Source organism: Paramormyrops kingsleyae, chromosome 22, assembly GCF_048594095.1.
Source record: "Paramormyrops kingsleyae isolate MSU_618 chromosome 22, PKINGS_0.4, whole genome shotgun sequence".
Lineage (NCBI taxonomy): Eukaryota > Metazoa > Chordata > Actinopteri > Osteoglossiformes > Mormyridae > Paramormyrops > Paramormyrops kingsleyae.
In genome coordinates, this window is record NC_132818.1 from 22,249,151 (window position 1) to 22,265,774 (window position 16,624).

At 41.2% G+C, this 16,624-nt stretch overlaps 1 protein-coding gene and 1 long non-coding RNA gene across 3 annotated transcripts; one reads left to right on the forward strand and one right to left on the reverse strand.

Annotated features, from left to right (window-relative positions):
• Positions 1–333: 333 nt before the first annotated feature.
• Positions 334–14,287, reverse strand: LOC111856771 (uncharacterized). Of its 2 annotated transcripts, XR_011984822.1 has the most exons (6): positions 13,770–14,287; positions 6,379–6,435; positions 4,899–5,029; positions 2,169–2,336; positions 1,024–1,145; positions 334–572 (listed from the first exon to the last, which is right to left on the reverse strand). It is a non-coding gene; the product is annotated as an uncharacterized lncRNA (long non-coding RNA). The 2 variants fall into 2 exon arrangements; XR_011984823.1 differs by lacking the exons at positions 334–572; positions 1,024–1,145 and adding an exon at positions 1,248–1,731.
• Positions 5,375–15,962, forward strand: LOC111856768 (cytochrome P450 2K1-like). Its single transcript, XM_072705163.1, has 9 exons — positions 5,375–5,670; positions 7,388–7,550; positions 7,926–8,075; positions 8,800–8,960; positions 9,259–9,438; positions 9,534–9,678; positions 14,445–14,629; positions 15,425–15,566; positions 15,686–15,962. The coding sequence occupies exons 1-9, from the start codon at positions 5,476–5,478 to the stop codon at positions 15,871–15,873; spliced, it is 1,509 nt and encodes a 502-aa protein (XP_072561264.1). The 5' UTR covers positions 5,375–5,475; the 3' UTR covers positions 15,874–15,962.
• The last annotated feature ends 662 nt before the right edge of the window (positions 15,963–16,624 follow it).

The window sequence follows — 16,624 nt, forward strand, 5'->3', positions numbered from 1 at the left end:
ACTTTGTATCTGTGATTCACTAGCTTACATAACCGGTTTCACCAGTGTGACAGGTTACCTCCATGTGCCACTGCAGAACATCCTGTGATCTCCCCATTGACTCCTGTTTGCCTGAATTTCCTACTGAGTGATACGGTGTAGTGATGGGCTGATGATGCATGTGAGGAGTCACACTCCTCTGTCAGAAAATGGCAAACAGTGATATCTGCTAGAATGAACAAGTTATAGCAGGCAAAAGCCATTCTGGATCAAAACTCATCTGTGGCCAGTAAATGAGTATTATGCAATTCTTAACATTTTTTGTGGGATTCTTTGGGAAATTAAGGTAATTCTATTTGTATGTGAAGGAGGGAGGAGGGCATTTATTGATTTTTATTCCGAAAAAGTAGTTTGTGTAACGTGCTGCGACGGATGTGATTTCTCCTGAACTAGTGTTCCTGCCTTTGACAACTGTTCCCAAGTCTGTGAAGATTCTCAGTCATCCAGGTGAAACTGTCTGCTTGGTTGACTCATGGCAACTGGATTTCTCTCTTGTAAGGTAGAAACGTTTCACCCCCACCAGGTGGAGCACTCTACGGGGGTAGGAGGGACTGCTAAGGTGTGACGGTTACATCTACCCACAACCCCCCCCCCCTTTTTGTTTCACTCAACGAGCCTACTTAGAGCAACCCTAACCCTAACCCTAACCCTAACCTACCCAGGAGGATGAATATGTGAACACTTACAACCTTCCTCAGACTGAAGAAGCTGCTTGGATGAGCAGTGAAACTTCTAAGTGTTGGATTAAGGCTCGAAATGAATGGAGCCTTTATACCCAAGTACATTGTTTGCTAAGTTTGCTACATAGTTCAGTTTTTCAACAAATCATTCTTCAAGCTCAGCAGGCAGTGTTTTAGTGGCTTATCATCCTCCAAACACATCAGAATTTCCTGGATGAAGGTGAATGTGTGCATGAGTTTCTTTGGAAACTCCAAATTGCAGGCATAGATCAGGCCAAACAACAATATAAATGCATCAGCCAACCTTGGAAGATCGCTGAAAACAACTCGCCCCTCAACGACAACAAGGACGCTCTCGGGTCTGAAGGTGTCCACCCCAGTAGTGAGGAGAGCAACAGGAATATCCGTGATATCTGGCTCCTCTTCCTGCAGCAAAATATCAATAAAATTATTGTAAGAGTTCAAGAGACAAGGCTACAACTCATAAATGGTATGTTCATTATTACCCTCTTACTTCTGTCTGTCTATATTGCCTGTTTGTGTCTCTGTCTGTATTTATGCATCACTTCCATGGCAATATGTATATTGAAGGTTAATGTTGCTTATAATAATTTCTCCTATCCATAGTGGCTGTGACATGGTTCTTTTCTAATTCTCTCCTTAGCAACGTCAAAGCGACCCCCCAAAAGGGACAATTGCTGTTGATTTTGTCCTGCACTTCTTAGGTTGTTTAAATTTGTCAAAAGGATAAAATGATTACAACCACCAACTCTTCTTTGCAAAAAAAAGCATAATTATACAGTAATTATTTTTCTTATTTAAAATGCTGAAAGGAGCATTTCAGCTTGTAAATGTAAGTTTACACAGTACTAATTGTACTAATATTGCTAAAAGTACTAATATTAACAGTGCTGGCACTGCAGGTCTTGAAGAACTCTGAGTCATCCTTGCACAGGTAGACAGGAAGTGCACGAAGGGACAAAGTGCATCTCATGTTGACATCATGTTCTTCCTTGATTGAGTCAAAAGTAATAATTATTGTACAAATATTTTTCCACTCATTCACTGTAATATAGACCCTCCCAACAAAGATCCAAAGACGTGCAGAAAAACAATTAAAAACTGATGTTTGTGTAAATTCTGAGTCAATGTTTTCTTAAGTAATCAGTATGACCCGAGGGATTCATTTAACAAAGGAATTACATCACTCATGTTTCATGATTTCAGAACCATACAAAGAACAGGTGTCTGCTATAATTTGGTGACTATACATAATTGTAGTAATAGTAGACTGTATCAGCTAATGTTACACTTAAGTAAACGCTGCTCCTTTGTTTAATTTAATTTCGAGTCAGCTTCCTGAATTGATTTTTGGGCTGCACAATTCTAAAAACTCTTCACAAAATGTGAACAATGCTGTGATGATGGCAAAGTTAGTCATAAACATACCTGGACATCCTAAGTCCCATGAATCTCCCATAGCACTTCTGCTGTCTTGCCCATTCGTGACACCTTCTGCCTGTTCAAGTAGATCAGTCGTGGTGTGTGTCGGTCAAGCTCTGTGTAGAACATGTTGTGTAGGTTCACATTTGTAATGCGGTGGAACTCAGCGTACACCTGCGGATACACAAATATATATCAATGTCAACAGAATCAATAACTTTATTATTGTTATTCATTCCTATTTTATAAGTTATTTTAAGCATCTTGATAATTTACTAGCTATAGTGCCTGTATTCTATGCCAAGATCACACATTAAAACACACAATAAACTGCGACTTGATTGTCTGAAACATATTTGGGGAAGGGCAGACTGAGAAAAGCAGTTGTTTCCTGTGATTCCATTTGTAGGGCCGGACAGCTATTCAAAAAGTCCCTAACCAGTAGATCGCCCTTAACAATTTCTTGTTGACGAAGAGCAAAGCTTGTCTGCATGAGTTTTTCTATTAATAATTGGTTTCTCTCAGTCTTTTCAAATTCTTGTATGATTTGCAGTCTCATCTGTTCCAGAGTAGCCTCGTTCTCTCCTTTAGGAAAGTTGGGAAGGAAGTTAACTTCAGATGTCGGGCTCCTTTAATGTTAGAATGGGGGTGTTCGCTCCCAGGGCTGCGTTGATGGACACCTCTGCACACGCAGATTTGGCCAACATTGTACAATAATTCCCCATCTTGAACTTTAAGCAGATCTTCCATCCATACCATCCACTATCACTTCCAAACTCTCTGAGGCATGGATGCACAGTAATTAGAGCTTCAGCCACCATACCACCCTGTCATTCGGGTTCGGGTTTGAAACTGTGCATTGTTTTGGGTTAAGGTTTGAAGCTGTGCATTGTTTTGGGTTCGGGTTTGAAGCTGTGCATTGTTTTGGGTTCGGGTTTGAAGCTGTGCATTGTTTTGGGTTCGGGTTTGAAGCTGTGCATTGTTTTGGGTTAGGGTTTGAAGCTGTGCATTGTTTTGGGTTCGGGTTTGAAGCTGTGTATTATTTTGGGTTAGGGTTTGAAGCTGTGCATTGTTTTGGGTTCGGGTTTGAAGCTGTGCATTGTTTTGGATTCGGGTTTGAAGCTGTGCATTGTTTTGGGTTAGGGTTTGAAGCTGTGCATTGTTCCAGCCTTTTTTTCCAGCATGTTGTGCTTCTGGGATCTTGTCAATTTTAATGTCTTTTCAGAACTCTCAAAAACAGGGTTTCCTTCCTCAAGTACATGTTCCACTTCAAAAGAAAAAGTTTGCAAATTTTGTACTGTCAGTTCATATGACAGTTTATTACCTTTGCAGCTCCCCTTATGGCCTTGACTCACACCACATGCACAAACTCTTGACCTGAAACAGCCACGCCTCATCAGTCATCCAGAAGCTTTAGCTGGTGTTTGCATAAGCACCCATTGTCCAGCAGCTAAACCCAGATCTACAGGGTGGGCCATTTATATGGATACACCTTAATAAAATGGGAATGGTTGGTGATATTAACTTCCTGTTTGTGGCACATTAGTATATGTGAGGGGGAAAACTTTTCAAGATGGGTGGTGACCATGGTGGCCATTTTGAAGTCGGCCATTTTGGATCCAACTTTTGTTTTTTCAATAGGAAGAGGGTCATGTGACACATCAAAATTATTGGGAATGTTCCAATTTTTGTTTTGCCCATTCTGCAAATTCAGACCCGCCAATCTGGGTCATCCTCGTTGAGATGCTGCAGTAGCTGGAGTTTGTAAGGGTGCCATTTGTGAGTAGCTAATATCCGCCGAAGGGATGTTCGACTAATGCCACTCTCCAGTGACATGCGGCGAGTGCTACGCTGTGGGCTCTTGCTGAATGAAGCTAGGACAGCCACTGATGTTTCTTCATTAGTGACAGTTTTCATGCGTCCACATTTTGGCAAATCCAACACTGAACCAGTTTCACGAAACTTAGCAAGCAGTTTGTTAACTGTAGCATGGGAGATGGGTGGTCTCGTAGGGTGTCTTGCATTGAAATCTGCTGCAATGACCCGGTTACTGCGTTCACCAGACATCAACACAATTTCTATCCGCTCCTCATGTGTTAACCTCTGCGACATGTCAATGGCTGTAAACAAAGAGAAACTTGTAAATAACTCATGAAAGAATAAAGTCACATTAAAACCAAGCAGACCATTGTTTTTCTTGTGAAATTCCCAATAAGTTTGATGTGTCACATGACCCTCTTCCTATTGAAAAAACAAAAGTTGGATCCAAAATAGCCACCATGGTCACCACCCATCTTGAAAAGTTTTCCCCCTCACATATACTAATGTGCCACAAACAGGAAGTTAATATCACCAACCATTCCCATTTTATTAAGGCGTATCCATATAAATGGCCCACCCTGTACTATTCATCGTGGAGGTGGGGGCTTCAGACATCACAGTTGTTCTTTCCTTCTTAAGCTGCACCCACCTGTGCTTTCTATTTTCACAAGATAACTGCAACAGAGCAAAATTATGATGTGGGCAACCACAAACTCTTGTGGAGTGGAGGCACTGGCAAGAGGAAGCCAAGCACTCCTTTCAAATTTCAATGGACTACAAGTATTTAGCATATATCCAGAACACTAAACTGTATTTATGTCAAGCCTGGTGGGCTACATTTCTTGACAGGTGAAAGTTCACTGTAACTTATCTTCAAGGGAAGAAGACAGACACTGGCCAAGGACATCAATTTACATTAAGATTCTGGAGAGCGTTTTGCCACCGTATGAGTATCACTCTCAATTTGTCTTCATGGTATCATCCCCAGATGAATGGCCACTGCGAATAGCTGAGTCAGGAAATTGGCAGAATCTTCCCAAATAGCTCTGCAAAAAAATAATAATAGTATATTCAATGTTATACGAACACTTTCTTCATTGTATATATGAAAGTATGTGTTATTTCACCTGAGGAATAAAATAAAATAGTAAAAAAAAAAAACATAAAAAAATATAATAAGTTAATCCCGTTTAATATAAGATAGGAACAGAAAGCTAACATAGGACAAAGATGAAAGCAGTTAATATTTCAGGTATGTATGCACAGTATGTACAGAGGGCGTGAAAAGATTAATGTATCCTGTGCTGTCATTGGTTGATGTAAAGAAGGGGCTGAACTGTGAGTAGAAAAGCTCTGTTATATAAACCACTGCTTTACTTTTTGACTTCTTTCACTTTTCACTCCTTGTACAGAGAGGTTAACCCGTAATAGATGTGGTTTGCTCCTCCAAATTACAACTCATATGCTTTTTGAGGACTGAGATTTGGAAACTATGGCTGTAGTACAGGAACTTTTCCAGATTCCCAGTGTGGTCACCCTGCTTGTTTCTGTACTGGTGCTTTTGATCCTGTATCTGCTGATCGACACACAAATCCGAGGAAAGGAGCCCCCAGGACCCAGACCTCTGCCTCTTCTGGGAAACCTACTGCAGCTGGATCTCAAGAGGCTCGATCTGTGCCTCTTCCAGGTCAAATACATCATTTATCTATATTTGTACTATAGTTTATCACTGTCAAGTTTTTAGTTAAATAGCCAAATATTTAATTCATCAGAATTTGTTTTTAAAAACCAAACACCTTATCCTTTGAAGTGTGAGATGACAAATGCGCACTGTGACAGTCTGATCGTCTGCGCTGGTTGACATCATTGAGGTCATTAAGGAGATTCCCCCTTTCATGCACAACAATACATGTAGTTGTGCGTTTTTTTCACTAAAGTGTGTTTTTCAATTATTATTTTGTATTATTCCAGTGTTTGGAAAGCCAAACATGTAACAAAATGCATTTTTTCATTTTATACATTTTAGGGTAAATGTAGCAATCCAAAATGCATATGAATAATTCATATAATTATATAGCAGTTGCTATTGTTGCTAGCAATTATGCTTTTGGGAAAATGTACTCCAGTTTAGTAGGGGAGTACTAACAAACAAAATCAACAAACAAAGGTACTTTACACCAACACAACCAGGCTAACGAGGGAGTAGGAGTGGAACATGACCAATCAACAGAGACACAGAACAACAAGCTACAGGTAGAGTTAACAGATGCCAAAACTAGGAAACATAATCATATGTGAGGCCTGTGGCCTCGTGCCTATGACCAAATCACAGTTGTGATATATTGGAGTACAAAAGCATTCCCACTCCTATGTTATTGCTTAATTACTGACTCACCTATCACACAGCTGATGTTCGATTTATTTGGTTAACAAGGCTCAGCCTCCGAATTCACTGCAAAAAAAAAGAAAACCTTGATAGTTGAGCTGCCTGTCATAGTATTTTAAGGTATTTTACACCATGTATTTCAAGAAACATAAGTTAAATAAAATGATTGCTTTGTAGTCTTATACTTGCAAAAAAAATTCATAAAGGTAGTTCAAAATGCTAACAGAACAACCTAGTTACCAACAGTTTGCATATATTTATAAAAACAAATTGTTACAGTATTGATCAAAATTAGAAAACAAGTGACATTTTGTAATTTACATAGTTACTGGTTATCCAAATTCACAGTTATCTATGAATTGAAGCAATGTATTTTTTTTACTTCATTTCCTCAGTGGAAACTTTCTCATATCACAAAATAAAAGGTTGCAGCTCCTCAGTCAGTGTGAACCAAACCCAGACATGTGCTCTTGTTTATGGGAGTTTTCACGCACTATCTTGACCCAGTACCAACCACGAGATTATCGTATCGTTATCATATGAGTATCGCTACTTGCAACTGGGTGGGCAATCAACGCTGCTTCTTGTGTTCTTCTTACAAAGCTCTATAAATATATTTAGCTTCTGCCTCAAATTGTTCTCAGCTGTGTTACGTTATTTATGGTTTTAATTTTGTATTTTGGTTCTGTGCCCCCCTGCCATGTGGCAAACTTTATCATGGGCAACCTAGAGACAACAGAATTAGAGGAAACACGTCGGAACAAAAATTTATCTGCATTTTTATTTAGATATGATCAATATCTATGCTAATAGATACGTTGCACATTGGTCCAAGCTCATCCCATAGACCGCAGCTCCAAGCCAGCATCACAGCTGTGGGAGGGGCTCTGTTTCATGCCGGGGAAGGTCTCATAGATCTCAGTATGTAGATATGGGGCAAGTGCACTTTAACCTCATGAATCCCAGAATGCACCTCTATATATAATGGCATATTCTCTTTTTGCCTGACTTTCTCCAGCTATCTCAGAAGTATGGGCCTGTCTCCACCATTCACTTTGGCCCAAAGAAAATTGTGGTTCTTGCAGGCTATAAGGCAGTGAAAGAAGCTCTCATCAATTTTGCTGAAGAATTTGGGGACCGGGACATGACGCATATATTCAAAGATTTTTCAAAAGGGCACGGTATGCAAATGCTTGTCTAACTGCTCACGAATTCGTAACTGGCTTCCTGGGGTCATTTAAGGGGTCATATTGCAAATTGCAGCCCCTCTTTCCAGACTGGGATTAGGAATTTCACTGCATATTGTAATGACTATAATTGCATATGCAACAAATAAAACTTTTAACTTAATATGAAATTCAGGTGTCTGTCTCGTCTTTAACTCTTTATTTCAGGCTTTTCCATCATTTCTGTTGCTAATTCAGAGTTGTGGTGAGCTATGGCTGGAATCCCAATCAGTGCCCATTGATCACACTGGCATTTACAGTAATACTTTGGATTCCATGCATATAGGAGATCACCGTGACCTGACACTGAAATACATTCTACCCACACAGGCATCGCGTTTGCCAATGGAGACTCATGGAAGGAGATGAGGCGCTTTGCTCTGTCCACCCTTCGTGACTTTGGGATGGGAAAACGAGGGATTGAGGACAAAATTATTGAGGAGATCCACTACCTTACAGAGGTGTTTGAAAACTTTAAAGGTTAGATAATGGTGATGTTACATGTGAAAATATTTATGGTGACTTGTTGAATTTATTGTAGATGTGGACTATATTTTATTTCAAAACTACAAGTATAACAATTGTATAACAATTACAACATTTACAAAAAATGTTATATATATAAATTTATATATATAATTCGCTACTTGAGTATTCAATACTAAAGTATATATTTAGATATTATGATTGAATGCTGAAAATCACTTCAATTCTGTGCTAGATAAGTGCAACAGAAGATAAATTATGTGGATCTGTGTAACGTTTGAAAAGGGATCAATTGATTCAGAGTTATTCATCTGTGTACAAAGACAGCAAAACATCCAAAAATGATTATTTGACTACTTAATGATTAGTTATCTTGCTGTCACCCGGACAGTTCATAGTGAATATTTGGTCAGAGTTTAGCCATTGCTGCACTGTAGTCATGGTGCTTTTCAGTGACATGGATGGGTCTATCACAGACCTTATGTATGACATGTACAGTCCAAGTACAAGCTGTTTGTCAATGACAGTTCACCCCAGATCAACTATAGAGTGATGCAAATGTTACTACATAAATGTTGGATATACTATCAATTTCTGCAGCTTTCAAGCACTGCTTCAATAACCCTTCAGCCCTTGTTGATTTTACATTGATTGTAATGTTTTCCAGTTGCTACATAAAAGTTCTTCCCTTTGATGCTTTCCTTATCCATGCTTTCAGGCAAACCATTTGACACCAGTGAAGCACTGAGTCGCTCAGTCTCCAATATAATTTCTTCCATCATCTATGGCAACAGGTTTGAATATGACGACCTAGAGTTCCAGAAGATGGTCTATCTGGCAAAGAAATTTAACAAGCTCATCGGGGCACCTGGCATTAATGTACTTTTTACTTTTTCTTTGTATTTTAATTCAGTTCTGTGGTCCGTGGGGTGTGAGAGGCCAGCAATGCAGAGATCTTCACATAATAAAGTCAACCATTTAAATTAATTAATTTGAGAACTTAAAATATCACGTTTAGCTAAACTGGGCGCACTATTAAGAACATTGTGAGCATAAGATAAAAAAAAAACAGTTTGTGACTCATCCAGCATTCTGAACAATTAAGTGTCTGCCACAGTATTAATGTTAAGACAATGTTAATATCATATATTAATAATTCTTATATTTGTGGTGGCAGCTGTACAACATGTTTCCAAGGTTGCGCCCTTGGCTGAAGGTATGGACCACGCTGATAAACACTATTGAGGTCAGCTTGGAGGAGGAGCGAGAACTTATTAGAAAACTTCAGGAAACTCTGAATGCTGAGGACAAGAGAGGCTTTATAGATGCCTTCCTGCTCCGACAGCAGGAAGTCAAGGTACCTCAGTCTTTGCACATGTCATACATGGCTTCCATGGCTGATATGGAGCCTTTGTATTCATTAACCAAACCTTCTTCTGTCATCTCTAACAGAAGTCTGGGGAGCCAGTATCCCAGTACTATCATGAGAAGAACCTTCTCTACACCGTGACCAACCTTTTTATAGCTGGAACTGACACCACTGCAACTACACTGTGCTGGGGGCTGCTGTTTATGGCCAAATACCCCCATATCCAAGGTGAGGAAAGATTAATATACATAAGAACATAAGAACATAAGAACTATACAAACGAGAGGAGGCCATTCGGCCCATCGAGCTCGCTTGGGGAGAACTTAACTAATAGCTCAGAGTTGTTAAAATCTTATCTAGCTCTGATTTAAAGGAACCCAAGGATTCAGCTTGCACTACGTTATCAGGAAGACTATTCCATACTCTGACTACACGCTGTGTAAAGAAGTGCTTCCTTAAATCCAGTTTGAAATGTTCTCCCGCTAATTTCCACCTATGGCCACGAGTTCTTGTATTTGAACTAATGCTGAAGTAACTATTCGGTTGAACAGCATCCAAACCTGTTAGAATCTTATAGACCTGGATCATGTCCCCCCTCAGTCTCCTTTGCTTGAGGCTGAACAGATTTAGCTCAAATAACCTTTCCTCGTATGACATTCCTCTAAGACCAGGAATCATTCTTGTGGCCCTACGCTGCACCTTTTCTAAGGCCGCTATGTCCTTTTTAAGATATGGTGACCAAACCTGTACACAATATTCTAGGTGAGGTCTCACCAAGGAATTGTATAATCTTAGCATTACCTCCCTTGACTTAAACTCCACACACCTGGAGATGTACCCCAACATCCTATTGGCCTTTTTTATTGCTTCCCCACACTGGCGAGAATGAGACATGGAAGCATCAACATACACACCAAGGTCTTTCTCATAATCAGCTACCTTTATTTCAGTAGGTCCCATAAAATACCTGTACTTTATATTTCTGCTCCCTACATGGAGTACCTTACATTTGTCTATGTTAAATTTCATCTGCCAGGTGTCAGCCCAGTCACTAATTAAATTAAGATCCCGCTGTAGCTGCTGAGCCGCTAGTTCAGTATCTGCTACACCACCCACCTTGGTGTCATCTGCAAATTTCACCAGTTTACTGTATATATTGGTGTCTATATCATTTATGTAAATTAGGAACAAAAGTGGTCCTAAAATTGAACCCTGCGGTACCCCACTATGAACGCAGGCCCACTGTGACATCGAGCCTCTTATAACTACTCGCTGCTTCCTATCCGTTAACCAGTTATCAATCCAAGTCGCTACAGTTCCTAAAATACCTGTCGCTTTGAGTTTAAGTGAGAGCCTCTTGTGGGGAACAACATCAAAAGCCTTTTGGAAATCTAAATAGATGACATCATAGGCCTTCTTATCATCAACTTCCTGAGTAGCTTCCTCAAAAAACTCCAACAGATTTGTTAAACAGGATCTACCTCTCCTAAATCCATGCTGGCTATCCCTCAAAATGTTATTTGAGTCCAGGTAATCTACCATTTTCTCTTTGATTATAGCCTCCATAACTTTACCAGTTATACAAGTTAGACTGATTGGCCTATAGTTTGACAAATTACTTCTATCCCCTTTTTTGAAAATGGGCGTTATGTTGGCATGCTTCCAATCAGAAGGTACCACACCTTCAGATAAGGATTTTTGAAACAGTAATGTTAAGGGTCGGCAAATAATATCCCTCATCTCTTTTAACACTATAGGTAAGATGCCATCAGGGCCCTGTGATTTATTTATTTTGAGCTTAGCTAGGCTTTGCAAAACATCAGCTTCAGTTATATATATATTAGTTATAGACGATGTTGAATTAGTAATAAGAACTGGTAAGTTACTAGTGTCCTCGACAGTGAATACCCGTGCAAAACTATCATTGAACTCATTTACTATGTCAATGTCGTTTTCAATTATAAGACCCTTACTATCCTGCAGATTAGTAATTTCAGCTTTTAGAGCTCTTTTAGAGTTAAAATACTGGAAGAAACTTTTAACGTCATCCTTAGCCTCCAATGCGATCTTCCTTTCGACATTCCTTTTAGCTCGTCTAATGTCATTTTTTAATTCAGCCTGTAGATTTAGATACTCTTGCTTTATTATGTCATCATCAGTTATTTTCCATCTCTGGAACAAAGCCCTTTTCCTCCTTACTTTATACTTTATGTCCCTATTAAACCACCTAGGTTGCAATTTCCTAGATTTATTCTTGCTAGAAACAGGTATGAAGTCCTCTTGTACTTGCAATAATGTGCTTTTAAAAAATTCCCATGCCTCTTCAACAGTTTTGTTATTTAACTCCATCCAGTTCACGGTTTCTAGTTTTAATCTCATACAATTGAAGTTAGCCTTCCTAACATTATATATTTTTGATTTGGACTTTGCTCTTCGGGCACTAAACTTAACCTCAAATTTAACCATGTTATGATCGCTACTGTCAAGTGGTTCTAAAACATCTAATTTACCAATCCTGTCCTGGTTATTAGACAAAACAAGATCAAGAATGGCATCTCCCCTGGTAGGGGTGTTAACAAACTGAGTAAAAAAACAATCCTGTACTAATTCCACCATCTCAAGTTCATTTTCAGAAGAGCCAGCAACAATGTCCCACTGTATCCCCGGTAGATTAAAATCACCCATAACTACCACATCATTTTTATTGCTCATAATCCTAATATCACTGTATAACAATCTGCTTTCCTCAGCAGCTACATTGGGTGCTCTGTAACAAACACCGACAATTAGGCTATTTGAGTTTGTAGCATCTAATTTTACCCATATAGCTTCCGTACTTTTACTTATATCAGTAAGCTCCCTTGCCTGCAAGATTTCCTTTACATATACTGCAACACCACCTCCCTTCTTACCTATACGGTCTTTACGGAACAATGTGTAACCATCCATATTATATTCTTGTCCATCCTTATCACTCAACCACGTTTCAGTTATTGCTATAATATCATAAGAGTCCAATGAGATAAGAGCCTCTAAATCATGAATTTTATTCCTAATACTCCTGGCGTTTAAATACAGACAACAAAGGGTAGGCTTATTACAGTGCCTACTTATAATATGATTTTTTTGGGCTTTCCGTTTCCCCCCAGTTACATACTTAACTAACCTCCCTGCCCCCCCAGTCCCTAGTTTAAACATTCCTCAACTACTCTACAAATACGCCTTCCCAGTACACTGGTTCCCCTCCGGTTCAGATGCAACCCATCCGGCTTGAACAGGTCCCACCTGTTCCAGAAGGTCCTCCAGTGCCCCATAAACCTAAACCCCTCTTTCCTACACCATCCTTTTAGCCACGCATTTAATCTCCTTATCTCAGCTAACTTAGCCTCACTTGCGCGTGGCACGGGGAGTATTTCGGAAAATACCACCATGGACGTTCTGCTTCTAAGCTTATTGGCGACTTCTATAAATTTATCCTGCAGAACAGCCCTTCTACCCTTGCCTATGTCGTTGGTGCCAACATGCACCACGACAACTGGATCCACCCCAGCTGGGGCCAAAAGCTTGTCCACACGATCTGGAAGGTCTCCTACCTGGGCACCAGGCAGGCAAGACACCGTACGGGACCCTCTATCACGCGTGCACACATAACTGTCTACTCCCCTAATAATTGAATCCCCCACTACCACAACCTCCCTCTTTCTGGGGGGAGGGGGCTCCTCAGTGCCCAAGGGCCCACCTGCTTCCCCAGTCCCTTCCGGCTCTAAAGCTGGAAGCACCTGAAACCTGTTAGACACAGACACCTCAGGTGATGCCGCCTCTGTAACGTGTGTACGCCTTTTCCTGCGTCTACGACCTACGGTCACCCAGCTCTCTCGACCTCTCTGCTCTTCATTCTCCCTCCCCCCCGTTAGTGGCGTACACACCGTCTCCCTAAACGGCGTATCAACTAGCTCATCTAACTCACTGTTGCATTGGATGCGAGCCAGTTGCTCCTCAAGGTCGCGAACCTTGACCATGAGTGAGTCCACTAGCTTACATCGCTCGCAGATGAAGTCCGACTGGACACTAACGTCCAGAAGGGCAAACATCTTGCAAACGCAACACTGAGCTGGCCCCATAATTAACTAACTCACTATGACCCCGTACTCCCAGCCCAGTAAATTTATATAGTGTATTTAACTATAAAGATTAATTTGCGTAACAATAAATGCAGTAACGTGCGGAGTACACTAAAATAAGTTATTACTTGTGTTAAAACGGAACTTAATTATTATTTTATTAAAAATTTTAAACCTGATAAACTTACTACTACTTACCAGAAGAACTTCTGCCTGAACCAAGTATGAACTAAAAACAAGGCGAAATCGAAGTTGCTCTTGGGAGGTCGAAAAACCACAAAAACCCCCTCACAGCAGGCTACTGCCGGAGCGGGAAAAAAGTGGAAAATGTCCTCCCGGCCCCGACTGGCGACCGAGCAAAGCTCAGGAGCAACTGTCCTTTTCCGACGCTTGGTAGCGATACCGACGTTAGATGTTGTTAGTTATAATCGCCCCGCGGGTGTTCGTTACGGAGTTTAAACGCGGACAGAAAAACGCCGCGCACGCGACACCCGCAGCTCTCCGTCGGTAATAATCGCGCTGTTGATTAACAGACAGGACAGACAAGCACTCACGCTGACCGAAATAAGAACAATAAATAGAAATAAACAGCCACCCACGTAAACAGGTAAAGCACACAAACACTCAAAACACTCCAAAAAAACAATCCCAAACAATCGCTGCAGCTCAACACCACTCTCTCGCAGCAATCCCAGCAATCCTCGCAGCAATCCCAGCAATCCACAGGTCTGTAACACAATACCCCACCTAACCCTAACCCATACACTGTAGCCTGTCAGTCATGTAATGCTGATGTAATTTAGAGATTTAACACGCAGACAGGCACACAAATCCCTAATACAGGGATACTGGTTATTCCCCATCCATCGTTAGACCGTGTACAGGAGGAGCTGGACAGGGTCATTGGGGGTCGGCAGATTCGAGTGGAGGACAGGAAGATCCTGCCGTATACAAATGCTGTGATCCATGAGATACAGAGGATGGGCAACATAATTCCTTTGAATCTCCCACATGTCACAAGCTGTGACGTGGTCTTCCAGGGATACCACATCAGGAAGGTAAGCTCAGTTTTTGCTTTGTCATGGGGCAGTTTTCACCTTGACTTTGAATACTTCTGTCTAGTGCTGGTTCCAAAATTGTGGAGATAAACTAACATAACTGGCCACCTGAAATAATAGAAAAGTACTGACGCCCAGAAAGGCTACCGCAAAAGGCAGTCACAGAAGCGAAACAATGGAAAGATCACTTTGAGGAGCTACTTAACCCGGGATTGTGCTCCCAATAGGAGGCAGTGCAGGAAACTTGGGGTTTATCTGTCAGTCTTTGTCCTTACGCATCCTTATGTGTGGTTTTGAGCTGTGGGTAATGATCAAAAGAACAAGGTTGGGAGTTCAAGTGGATGAAATGACATCTTCCTGGGGTTAATAACTTGTAGCTTGGAGAGCTGGAGGTTTACATCAAAGGGTTAATATCTACCAGCTGACTTGGGAACATCTTGGGATCCTGCAGAACATAATAGAATCCATTGCTTGTCTGGTCTGACCTGCTCGGCATGCTGCTACCACAACCCTGACCAGGAAACGAGATGGGAAGATGATTGTGGTGGCAACGTGTGTTTAGGTGCACATGTTTCTCCCTGCCGGCCCCTAGAGGATGGGCTACCCCTTTGAGTCTGGTCCCTCCCAAGGTTTCTTCCTTCTAGGGAGTTTTTCCTTGCCACTGTCGCCTATGGCTTACTCACTGGGGGCTTTGGGTGGGGATGCTGTAAAGCGCTTTGAGACGATGTAATGTTATGATAATGCGCTATACAAAATTATTTTTGTTGTTGTTGTTGTTGTCTATGTTTCCTGCAGGGAACTGCTGTCATTCCATTGCTGACATCTGTACTAAGAGATGAGAGTGAATGGGAGAGTCCCAATACCTTCAACCCCGGCCACTTCCTGGATGATCAGGGTCGGTTCAAGAAGAGGGATGCCTTCATGCCCTTCTCTGCAGGTACAGTGCAGATTGTGCTTTGGTACGAGCTCTGTTCAGTTCTTTTGTTAGCTGCCTGAAAACAAACTCATAGTTGTCCCTCATGTATCTTACAAAATATTTTCACATTTATTCTCCAGGACACAGAGTATGCCTTGGAGAGAGTCTGGCCAGGATGGAGATCTTCCTCTTCTTCACCTCACTCCTGCAGAAGTTCAGGTTCACTCCACCTCCTGGGCTGTCTGAATCTGATCTGGACCTCACTCCAGCTGTTGGGTTGGTCTCCAACCCGCCTACACATAAATTGTGTGCTGTAAGCCGGGCTTGAAGCTCCTGAACTCTGATGGTTTTATGGAGTAAGATATCATCCTCCCTATGGCTTGAGTAATCACAGCAAATAAAATGTGAAAAAATTAATCGGTTGTATGTGTCACTGTATGTGTTCTAGAACAAAAACAAAAACTGAAATCCACAATATGCTTGCACAGTATTTACTGTACAAAGAACATTTCACTATGTAAATCAATAGATATTGTATTAAAATAATGATGTCAGTGTCAGGCTGGAGGCCTCTCAGGCCCCGTTGGTCTGAGCTCTGACAAGCCTGCAATGTTCCACTCAGTGTTCTAAGGCAAAGGTGCACCGGCTCCGACAAGACTGGACCCAAATCACCCGATTACTACAACAAAAGGGACACCTCACCCCCACTGGGTGGCCAGAACCCTGCAGCCAAATTCCAGCGACAAGTCCTGGCTGCGTCAAGACACAGATGCATCCTACACTCGCGAACTCACACCAACACAGGAGGTATTACCCCAGACTAACATTAGGGACACATATATCCATGTTTGGTCTCGTTTGAATGGTCACAGTACGATGGGCACAATACTCTGAACCTTAGCGCAGTATGTTCTCACATAAGAGAAATATAGAAAGTAAGACTAAATCCAGTGGAGGATCTTGTCACCTGGTAGAACAAAGGAATTCTCACATTTCTTCTAAAGCAATTCGATTGGCTGAGGGTCTAACAATTGATAAGATCAGCAGTTCTCCAGGACACACACACAAGATCAAAACAG

What these genes read in the sequence shown, in the direction of transcription:
- LOC111856768 (XM_072705163.1), top strand. Translation starts at nt 5,476, where the DNA reads ATGGCTGTAGTACAGGAACTTTTCCAGATTCCCAGTGTGGTCACCCTG. An exon ending in TCGATCTGTGCCTCTTCCAG is followed by an intron (nt 5,671 to 7,387) that starts GTCAAATACATC and finishes GACTTTCTCCAG; the next exon opens with CTATCTCAGAAGTATGGGCC. An exon ending in CAAATACCCCCATATCCAAG is followed by an intron (nt 9,679 to 14,444) that starts GTGAGGAAAGAT and finishes ATCCATCGTTAG; the next exon opens with ACCGTGTACAGGAGGAGCTG.